Source organism: Camelina sativa, chromosome 11 (genome assembly GCF_000633955.1).
Source record: "Camelina sativa cultivar DH55 chromosome 11, Cs, whole genome shotgun sequence".
Taxonomy (NCBI): domain Eukaryota; kingdom Viridiplantae; phylum Streptophyta; class Magnoliopsida; order Brassicales; family Brassicaceae; genus Camelina; species Camelina sativa.
This window is the reverse complement of record NC_025695.1, coordinates 48,518,121-48,530,008: the sequence shown is the minus strand read 5'-3', so window position 1 is coordinate 48,530,008 and position 11,888 is coordinate 48,518,121. Positions and strand designations below refer to the sequence as shown.

At 35.1% G+C, this 11,888-nt stretch overlaps 3 protein-coding genes across 3 annotated transcripts; 2 read left to right on the top strand and 1 right to left on the bottom strand.

Annotated features, from left to right (window-relative positions):
• LOC104729078 (glutathione S-transferase T3-like) lies at positions 4,066-5,020 on the top strand. Its single transcript, XM_010447972.1, has 2 exons — positions 4,066-4,819; positions 4,992-5,020. Exons 1-2 carry the CDS (start codon positions 4,066-4,068, stop codon positions 5,018-5,020), a joined length of 783 nt encoding a protein of 260 aa, XP_010446274.1.
• LOC104729077 lies at positions 5,682-6,962 on the top strand. Its single transcript, XM_019232150.1, has 2 exons — positions 5,682-6,222; positions 6,370-6,962. The coding sequence occupies exons 1-2, from the start codon at positions 5,682-5,684 to the stop codon at positions 6,960-6,962; spliced, it is 1,134 nt and encodes a 377-aa protein (XP_019087695.1).
• Positions 9,875-10,549, bottom strand: LOC104727200 (histone H3.2). Its single transcript, XM_010446234.2, has one exon. It carries the CDS (start codon positions 10,451-10,453, stop codon positions 10,043-10,045), a length of 411 nt encoding a protein of 136 aa, XP_010444536.1. The 5' UTR covers positions 10,454-10,549; the 3' UTR covers positions 9,875-10,042.

Sequence of the window (11,888 nt, the reverse complement as noted above, 5' to 3'; positions counted from 1 at the left end):
ATGCAGAAGTTTACTTTGCCACGGCGGAAACCAAATATTGTCCCGGTAAAAGTGGAGTTTGTGGTGGTTGAGGAAGCGGAAGAGGTTCTTGGTTTGATATGGCGGTGAGATGATTTGTCTTCTTGAATATCACTTGGATCTACGATTGTACAGTAACAAGATGGGAGGAGAAGTTGGACGATGGTGCGAAGGAGCCGCCATGAACGAACTTGTTGATGGCAGTCTACAGCTACCGTTGCGCTTGTGGTGGTTGAGGCGAGGCGGCGACGATGTGGGTTTGTGGTGAAAGACATGATTTCTTTTTTTGAGTTGTGGGAAAAAAGGATGATAATTTCATGTGCATGTGTGTGTTAGGGTTCAAGTGGCATTGATCTATAATTCTATATATAGAGAAATGGTCATGAAAAGAAAATAATATATTACTAGAATATTATAGTTTATCTTACGATAATTAATGTATCACTTAGAGGAAAAAATATATATTATAATTCTTAAAAATGCTTGTGCAGTGTGGAGCATATTATTGATTCAACTGAATCAAAAATGGCTAGAAAGGAATGACACGGTGGCTTAGGAAATTTCCGTACAACCACGTTGGGAGTGAGTCCAATCATTGAATCATAATTCGGCATTTAACCTTATATCAAGTATTAAGAAATCCTAATTAATCTACATAGTTTGATCTATTTAATTTAGTTAATGATTACATATGTTCGTGCACAGTTGACAATAACACTGCTAATAATATCAGCAGGCGATAACTACTAAGTTTCTAGTATACGGATCCAAAGTTTTGTTGATATCTTTGGGTAGTTAGTACGATGGTAATTAACAAGTTATGATTCATGGTAAACAACTTTCAAACTTCTTTTTTACAATATTGATTAAATTAGTGACATAGTTTCTTACCCTTTTTTTGGTTTTGTTGCATGATGATTCGTTTAACTCAAATTGTAATAAATCCAATCCTAAATGGACAAACAAAACATCTAAATAGACGACAAAGTCAAATCAACCGTCTATTCGAGCATCCACAAGGATTGATCATGGGGATGCAATTGTTACCCATATTTGGCCCATCATTGGCCCAATATATTCCTTATGGTTCCCACTAAATCTGGACAATCTTACACATACCACCACCATATCAATTTCTAAAGTTTTTCCCCAATCGATTTTTTTTTAACGGTAGTAGTGTAATACTGTTAACGGATTTTTTTTTTAAACCGCCAACATAAACGGGTATGAATCGGAAACTAATGTTAGACCAAATAAATTTTGTAAACAATGGAAATAAACTCAAAATCTCAAAGTCATATTCAAATAGAGGTGGATCTCTCTCTATCAGGAGGATTACCTGACAGTTGACACGTTTATTTTATTTTGTTAACTTTTGAAATTATTAATTGTTGTCATTCCATCTTTTGTTTCAATAATTTATCTCCGCGTTGGAAGCTTTTGCCAAAACGATGCATGTTGGAGAATACATTGTCGTTTTCTACTTTAAAATAAAATTAAAAAATATTGCTAACTTTGGATCTTTCCACTCAAAAGCATTATAAACTTTTTCTTATTTGGATTTAACAAAATAAAAGAAAATAAAATAAATGACAACACAATATATATATATATATATATATCATTGTCTCAATTTCTCTCAAACTATTTTTGGATTTTCTTCTACTTTTTTTCGGTAATTTATTGCTTGTTCTTTATTTTTAAAACGACGCCATTAGGGATACTAAGACCAAGAGCGCACCAAACTTAAAAGCAGAACACAAACGTTAATTAAAACTTAGAATGACTCAAAAAAAAAGACGAGGGCATGCAAAAGCATATCCCGCCAAATACGCATAGGACATAAGACCTTCCCCACATTCATAGGAGAGTTCTTAGTATTTTGGTGGAAAAAAATAAATCAGAACAAAAGAAAAAATTTAAGAGCTCCCCTTAGGGCAAGTCCATCAAAGGATTTAAGCAATTGCTTAAGGGTTTCTAAAGTATTATATGTGATTAAAGTTAATTTTTTTGGTATGATTTAGTTTAGAATCGTTCTTTAGCTAAGATGTTTTTGGTATGTTTAGAAATTTAGGTGTGTTAGTTTCTGATTGGGTGGGAGAAAAATAAATTTTTCCTTTTATTTTTTTTATTTTTTTGTTAATTATATTTCTCTCTTCTCTCTCTTCTCTCTCGTCTCTCTCGTCTCTCCCCTTTGATCGACAGAAGAAGAAGAAAAAATGAACCGACAAGGCGGTGGTGGGATTGAAGAAGAAGAAGAAGAAATTAACCGACAAGGCGGTGGTGGACAACGGCTGAGATCAGCTAGATTTCTTTGCTTTGCTCCGGCGACCTCTCGTCTCTCTCCGGCGATTTTATTGTGAGAAACGTCTTTGCTCTCGGCTTTGCTCCGGCGATCTCTCGTCTCTCTCCAGCGATCTCTCTCTTCTCTCTCGTCTCTCTCCGGTGATCCCGTCGTATGTCCCCCTCCCCACTTTCTTTTCTTCTGTGTTGTTTTGCTGAATTCCAAATCTATTACTAAAAAACTCCGATTTTGATTTGTGTTTGGTTCGGTAACGAATCGATTTAGACTAGTGAATGAATTTGAAGTTTTGGTGGTGAATTTGCATTTGAATCTGGTTAAATCATATGCCCATGAATCAAAAATCTTGTTTTTTTATGTGTAATTTGTTTTCTTGCGATCTCCACTGACTTATCAAATTGCCAATTCAGCTTGCTGGCGGCAATGCTGCTCTTGCTCTTGCTCTTGTATTATGAGTAGGGTTCAAAATCTTTGTAAAAAATGGAATGAGTATTGTGTCTTCTACCACTGAAATTGATATCTTGATAGCTCTGTAACATCGTCCATATATATATGTGTTGTGTGGATGTTAACTTGCGTCTTCCTTTTGATATAAGCACTACGAAGATCTGTATAGGGTTCCATTACATGTGACTAGAGATGTCTAGTTTTTTTGATTGATTTTTTTCTTTTTATTTGATCCTCTCTTCTTCTTCTTCTTTTTTTTTTTTTTTTCTTCAATTCGTTTGATCCATGTTTCTCTTTTAGGCAAATCTTGAATTTGTCCCTCCATCCTCTGTTTTATGTTTTGATTTAGGTTTGAATAAACGCCATTGTTTGTAGAGAGACAACAACATATGGTTTAATTGTCTTAAATGAGGCAATTCAACAAGGTATTTGTACATAAGTATTTGACAAAGACTCTTGAGTCAAATGTGAAAGGAGCATGCTATGAGACAGCTTTCTCTGTTTGGTGTCTTTTGGTGGTTATGTTCGATTCTATATATTTCTATGTTTGTTTGTGATGAGTTGTAGTAAAGCTTGTGTTAGGATTTGTATTATTGTCTTTTTATCCTTTTCTTAAGAGTGATACTATTTCTTTTTTTTTTGGTTTCTGAATTATTTATAGATGGGTTTTCAGAGTTGCTAAGCTGACAGAGTAGTAGTGAGATTGGGAAGATGGGTTTATTGAAGAAAAAGGATTCAACTTCAGCTCGCTCCTCTACTTCTCCCTGCGCCGATTTGCGAAACGCTTACCACAATTACTTCAACAAGTGAGTTTCGTTTCTCCTTTTGAGTGATTCTGCTAGTGTATAATTTCTTCAGTTGCTGGCTTTAAGGGTCTTTGGTTGGTCATTGATGTCTCTTTCTCTTTCTTAGTCTTTCGGTTATTTGCATCATGAATTTGCATCATTAAATTGACAAGAACTGTTTGGTAAATGTCACATTTAAACACTCAATGCTTTGAAACTTGTCATTGTTTGCTTGTATTGTCACACTTAAACACACATTGTTGGTTGTTGTCACAGTAATACACTTATTGTCTAGTGTTAGGTTATACTCAATGCTTAGTAGTTGTCATTGATGGCTTGTTATCAATATTTAAAAACCAAATACACTTACACGGTTACACCTCACTTCTAGTTATATATTAAGTGTTTAGCTGAACCTAAACACATACCTTTCTTCTCCTTTACACACATAACCAGACAATCAACCCTTCATTATTCTCGATCGTCTTTTAAACTCAACCCAGAAACTTGCCTATGGACCCATTTAGTGAAGCTTTAGGTTTTGTGGACCTGTTAAGTAGTCAACAAGAAATCCACACCCTTGAAACCCATTCGTATGCTGAGGAGGGACCTGTAGGTGAACAGAAATCAAAGGAGCGTAGAAGGAAGTGGTCACACACAGAAGATGTGGCCCTCATCGGTGCTTGGCTCAACACTAGCAAGGATCCAGTTGTTGCTGTCGATCAAAAATTTGGTACTTTTTGGTCACGAATTGCAACTTATTATGCTTCAAATCCTAAGCTAGTTGGTGTAGAAAAGAGAGAGCCTAGTCATTGCAAGCAAAGGTGGCAAAAGATCAACGAAACAGTCTGCAAGTTTGTTGGAAGCTATGAGGCTGCAACAAAGCTGAAATCAAGTGGCCAGAATGAAGATGATGTAATGAAAATGGCTTATGAAATCTTCTTCAACGATTATAAGGTGAAGTTCACACTTGAGCATGCTTGGAGGGAGCTTCGCCATGATCAGAAATGGTGTGGATCCAATTCTGCGAAAGGTAATGGAGCATCAAAGAGAAGGAAGTGTAGTGATCTTCACTCACAGTCATCAAGCTCGGTTCCAGTGAATGATGTAGAGGAGGAAGCTCGGCCTACTGGTATTAAGGCAGCAAAGGCGAAAGGTAAAAGGCTTGTGAACAAGCCAACCTCAGCTCCAGAAGGCTCTTCCCTTGTCGAGTTTCAGAGCATGTGGGAGATAAGACAAATGGAATTTGCCTTGAAAGAGAAACAAAGTATAATTGAAGAGAAGCAAAACAAACATAAAATGCTTGACCGTCTACTTGCTAAAACTGAGCCTTTGACTGAAATGGAAATCGCTTTGAAGAATAAGATAATAAATGACATGTTGTCAAGTTAGTTTCAGTTTGAGTTTATGTTTGATGTGTTTGTTATGTTGTGTTTAAGATATTTACCGAATGTTTGTCAACTCTTGACTATTAACGATGTATTTGTGTTGTTTTCTCTCAATGTTTGCTTGTATTGTTTCAGTTTAACTTGTCTTAATGATATGCATAACTCTGTTTCACCGAATGATTGCTTTCATTGTTTGCTTGATTTGTTTCAGTTTAACTTGTTTTAATGATATGCATAACTCTGTTTCACCGAATGATTGCTTTCATTGTTTGCTTGATTTGTTTCAGTTTAACTTGTTTTAATGATATGCAATGGTCAAATGATTGTTATGTCTCCTTCCATTAGGATTGCCGACAAGAAGAAGAAGAAGACAAGAAGCTGTTGGTCACGGACAAGAAGCAATCACGGACCTGCATCTTTTTCTCACGGACAAGAAATCTTTTGCTTAGAGTCACATGTTATGTTCACGGACGAGAGTGTCATGCCTTTGTAACACCACAAGGTCATCAATATATAAGACCATCTTCGTAGACACATAAATATCAAGCTTTTTCATCTTTGTACCCACAATTTGTACTCACAATATCAAGCTTTTTCATCTTTGTACCCACAATATCAAGCTTTTTCATCTTTGTACCCACATATTCTTCTTCTTCTACAATATTATTCAAACACTTTATCAAGCTCTTCTTCTATTTTTTTTTTTAAAAGGCATCTTCTTCTAATAACATTGAAGAAAAGATGGATGAGTATTTTGATCAAACACTCAACAATTATTTTGATCAAGCAATCCAGAATCGTTTTGATCAAGCAATGAATCCGTTGGAACCTGAGAAGAAGAAACGAGTCCACATTGAAAGAAAACGTGAAGAGGGTCACCAACGCTTATGGGATGACTATTTCCGTGAAGATGCAACATATCCTCCTCAAATCTTTCGTCGCCGTTTTAGAATGAACAAACCCTTATTTATGCGTATTGTCGAACGACTCTCAACAGAAGTTCCATACTTTGAACAAAGAAGAAATGGTCACGGAAGGCTAGGTCTCTCTGCAATACAAAAGTGTACAGCAGCAATTCGTATGATGGCGTATGGTTCTGCAGCGGATGCGTTTGACGAATACCTCCGTCTTGCTGAAAGCACTGCTATGTTATGTTTGGAAAAGTTTGTTGAAGGAATAGTTCATTTATTTGGAGATGAGTATCTACGCAGGCCCACACCAGAAGATCTTCAGCGACTACTCGATATTGGAGAGGTACGCGGATTTCCCGGGATGATAGGAAGCATAGATTGTATGCATTGGGAGTGGAAGAATTGCCCGACTGCATGGAAAGGTCAATATACACGTGGATCTGGAAAGCCAACAATTGTTTTAGAGGCTGTAGCTTCACAAGACCTCTGGATATGACATGCATTTTTTGGAGCTCCAGGTACATTAAACGATATCAATATTCTCGATCGCTCACCAGTTTTTGATGACATATTACAAGGTGTAGCTCCCAAAGTAAAATACTTTGTCAACGGACGACAATATCGTATGGCTTACTATCTCACCGATGGTATTTATCCAAAATGGGCTACTTTTGTCAAATCAATTTCAATGCCACAAGATCCGAAAGCATCGTTATTTGCTACGTACCAAGAAGCTGTACGTAAAGATGTCGAACGTGCTTTTGGAGTCTTGCAAGCTCGATTTGCCATAGTCAAAAACCCAGCTCTTATGTTGGATAAGGTAAAAATTGGAAACATAATGAGAGCATGTATCATATTGCACAACATGATTGTAGAAGATGAACGTGATGGGTATACTCAGTATGATGAGGCCACATTTGCACAAGTAGAATCAAACCGAACTTCGGAAGTGGATTTCACGTATTCTACAGACATCCCTTCAAATCTCAGAAATATGATGGGCGATACGATAACCATTCGAAATGAAGTTCGTGACAAGAAAATACATGACCGACTGCAAGCGGATTTGGTTGAGCATATATGGGAAAAGTTTGGCACAAATCAATATTAAAATTAATCATTTCGTAATTTATTTTTAATATGCTTTTATGTAATGTTTGTTTAAATTTTTATTAAATGCAATATTTTTAAGTTTTTTTAAAGTATACAAGTCTTATGAATTTAAACAAAATACCATAATAATTTACAATAAAAATATATATATACTTTTTTAAGAACCTCAAATTTAACAACCTTCAATGGACGCATGAAATATCTAAGTTTCTTAAGAAATTCTTAATTTCATTTTTTTCAAAATTTAAAATAAAATATGTTTTAAGATACTTTGGTTAAATCCTTTGATGTAGATGCCCTTATATAGTATACCATTTGTGATTTAAGAGACTGTACGTGTCACTTATTTGTTGGCTAAAACATAATATCGACTGATTATTTTTCTTCTTCCTCTCCATCTCTCTGTCTCTCTCTCGATCGAAGTCGAATTGGCAATAGAAGAAGATGAAATCAAAGGAGATGGAACCAGAGGACAATCGATATCGGGTCGAAGAAGGTGCGACGGAGATTGAATCGGCGGAGGCTATTCGGAGGGTTTTGAATCGAGGAGAATGTTGTCGAGATTGTTCAAAGCTAGTGAAAAGGTTTTGTTGAATCTCGTTAACAAGAAAGACTTTCACATGGCGTCAAGGAATCAGGAGAATTCTTCTCCCAGAGTAAAAGAGCTTTACGACCTCTACAAGGAGACTTTCATTGGCAAAGCTCCTTCTCCTGCTTCCATGGCTGTCCAAAAACTATGCTCTGTCTTGGGTATATTTTTCTTTCTTTCTTCTTCTGTCTCTGTTTGATTTTCACGGATTGCAGTTTCTGCTGGTTTTGATTGAATGGGTGATATACATATATTGGTAGTCATTTAGAAAGATTTAGTTAAAACTGTTTTAGATTGGTTTCATTGGATTTTGAATAAACGTAGGAATAGCTCAATTAATTTGTGAATTCCACTAAATCTGGGCAATTGCAAATTCACAATTTGAAGTCGTTAGTCTCAAAGTTGCAAAGGTTGTAACTTTTATGTATAGATGGACTATTAGGAGCAGAGGTGTGATCTCTTCTGATGGGTTTGATTCTGTTTGTCCCATCTTTTTCATGTAGAGGCACAAGACGCTACGGAGCTAAAGCACAAGAGACTCGTCAAGTTGTTGGGATACTGTTTAGATGAAAATGAAAGGCTTCTTGTTTCAGAGTTCATGCCTAATGATACTATTGCTAAGTGTTTGTTCCATCGTATGATTCCTTCTCTCTTCATCTGCTTCTTTTGTGAATCTGAGGTTAAACACGCTGCATTGTTGGTTTATGTGACATGTTTTGTTTTAAAGATGGTGTTAAAGTATCTGCTGTTATAGAATCGATTGAAACTGAACTAGCTAGCATCTTCTCTATTTTGAATCTGGAGGCAAAGAGAAGTAATATTGGTGATTTATGTGTCACATTAAACATTGGTGAATTTGAGGTTTGTGTGTCAAGAACTCATGATTGTGCATGTAGAATTGATTGAAACAGAACTTATTAGCATTCTCGGTTTTAATTCTGAAGTCATAGAGAGGCGGCATTGGTGGTTTAAGTAGCATGGTTGTGCTTTAGATTCTTAATGAAAGAAACTTTTATATGACTAACATGTATAAATGTATCTGCTTTTGTGGAATGTTTTACAACAGAACTTGTATCTGCTTCAAGAGAACCCAACTCTCAAAGAAGCGAAGAGAGAAACATCAGAGGCAACATGTATCAAAGTTGAAACACAAAGAAGAAGCTTCTTCAGATGCTATGGAAGTGGAAGACAAAGCCAGCGTTGATGGTCATGTCTCAGCACTGTCCATGATAACCACTGCAGACACAAGACCTTTGTTCCACAGTCTGTTCATAGGGAGACTGGTCCAAATTTCTGGTACAAGACCAACAAATTGGGTCTGTTCTCCCATTCTTTACTGTTTTAAAAACACACTCAACCAAAACACAGCTTGTTTAGAAACAGAACCTAAATATTTGGCACAAATCAATATTACATTAATCATTTTCCCCATTTATGAATTGCACTTCTATTGTAATATGTATTAATGTTTTTATTATGTTTTGTATGTTTGAAAATTAATTAAATGCAATATTTTTTATTTTTATAAATTCTTAAATGTTTACACATTTATACCACTTTTATTCTATTTAAAATTTTTAAATTTCAAAAAACAATATTTTCAAAAATAAGAGACCCAAAATTAGAATCTACCATTGGAGAAGAAAATTTTTACTAAGAAATCATGGGTTCTTATATTCAAAACAATACACAATTAATTCATAAAAAAATCAAACAGTGTTTAACATCCTCCTTATAAGAACCCACCGATAATCTTGCCCTAAGTAATATAGACTGCAGTAACAGAAGAAAAAAAATCTCACTGAGAAAAATCCTCGCAGTCTGCTTTCTACGAGCCATTTTAGGAAGAATTAACAGATAACTTCTTTTGTGAATTCTTGATTTGATTTCTCGAATTTTGTTATATGCAATGTAGTGACTTGAGTTGTAACGTTTAAAAGGGGGGGAGGGGGGGAAGGAAATGAAATTTTGGGAGGGAGTTTAAAAAAAATTTGTTTTAAGAGGAAGAGATTCTGATCCGTTAGATTCACTATCTATCAAATGAACGGTGCATATTGAACGATCCCCGTGGTCATTAACCCACCAATCAGAGACCTTCGTTTATTTTTATCGACAAAACCATTCTAATTGTTTTAGATTTTGGGAGGCGCCACTAGAAATTTTTTTAGATGTTGCCGCCGTTCCAAAATATTTTAATTTGCTATCTTCTTTGATTCTCAATTTCTCATACTAGTGTTTTCATTCTTGTAAGCCAGATTTATAGTTTTCATTTTAAAATGTTGAGATTTGCACAGTTTATATAAAACTAATTGCAGTAATCCTGAAGAGATTAAAAACATTGATTTAAGATTCATTGAGGCATTTCATCGAACAACATAAACGCAAGGAGAGCTAATCCACGAAATTAGGGAAAACGACGCAACGAAAGATATACAATAGACAAAACAAAAAGAAACGATTCCGATTCCAATTCCAAATCTCTCTCTCCCTTAAGCTCTCTCGCCTCTGATTCTCCTCGCAAGCTGGATATCCTTAGGCATGATAGTGACTCTCTTAGCGTGAATCGCGCAGAGGTTAGTGTCTTCGAACAAACCAACGAGGTAAGCCTCAGCCGCTTCCTGGAGAGCCGCGACGGCGCTGCTCTGGAAACGCAGATCCGTTTTGAAATCCTGTGCGATCTCACGAACCAGACGCTGGAACGGTAGCTTGCGGATCAGAAGCTCAGTGCTCTTCTGGTACTTCCTGATCTCTCTTAGCGCGACTGTTCCGGGACGGAATCTGTGTGGCTTCTTCACTCCTCCGGTCGCCGGTGCTGATTTCCTCGCCGCTTTTGTCGCCAGTTGCTTCCTTGGAGCTTTTCCTCCGGTGGATTTCCTTGCCGTCTGCTTGGTACGAGCCATTTTTTGGTAGATGAGAAACTTTTGAAATTTGCGTTAATGGATCTGAGGATTCGAGAGTGATTTGATGGAGAAGATGATGAGAGAGGCCTTCGGAGATTGGATTGGGTTTTGTTTATATAGTGAAGCGTATAATTGTTTTGGTTCGTTAGATCTTTAATTTGATCAACGGTTGAATTGATTTAAGTTTAGTGATCCGTGTCATGTCTAAATCAACCAATCACATTACTTCTTTCTAGCGCCCAAATTATTTTTAGTTTCCTTCTCACTTTTTTGTTTTTTTTTTAATTTAGGCGCGTCTTTCAATTTTTTTGGCCAAATTTTGGAAACCTAACAATTAAAAAAAAAGCCCATGTTGTAGTATGGGTTGGGCCCGTTAAGATGTCGTGTATCCATTAGTCATTATTATTATTTTTTATTATATTTTTCCCATTTAGTAATTTACATTTGTGTTAATGGCTGGTAACTTTGAATATTGGTGTCATGAAACTAATCACTTATGGTAGCCAATATTAACTTGAGAAGTAATGTCATTGACGCACGTATACATCTTAACGTGTAAGGTGGTGTGTAAAATTAGGCTTTAAATCTATTGATTTTGTGTACCATTTAAAAAAGCCAATATTGAGCAATTTATTACTAGTTAATACACAAAAAGTTGATTTTTTTTGCACTTTTTAATTTAAAATTTGTATTGATTGTAAATGCACGAAAAAAGGATAGAGATATGAGTCAATTTTTTGATATGATCATTGAACCAACAAATGTCTGATATTTGGTTTTCTTATATTTTTAATCTTTTTAATAAATACGTGTTTCTATCACAAAGTAAAGTACTATATCATGGATTAAGACAAAATATAATGACCAAGCGTCATTTTCTAAGAGGTTTTTAGTTTAATTTTTACTTCAAATAAGTTGAGGATGTTAAAAAAAAAAAAAAAGTTGAGGAATAATCAATTTAGATAAATTGTTATCTATATATATTAAAATGTTTTCAGATTTTCTTAATGAAATCTTTCTCAAAATTCTATATCATATCAAAATCTTAAAATAGGTAAATAAAGTTTTAGCATTTATTTATGAATATTTTAATAATTACATTAACTGTAGTTTTTAAAAGAGTAAAAATTAATCTTTTTTAAAAAAAACAAAATAAAATGATTTAAACTGTTAATTATTGTAATTATAAAAATCCACGTGTATTTAATTTTCACAATGGATGTATATGATATGGGTAAACAATCTAGTATACATGCTAAAGAGATGATTATTAAGATAATTAAGAACTTATTTCATGATCTTACCCAACAATTAATTAACCAATAAATACACATTATGAAACCTTCGAATCATTATAAAAGCAAAGCCACATTGCTAAAGATTCAAACACTAATTAACAAACAATATTTATTCGACGACCCCAAAAAAAAAAAAA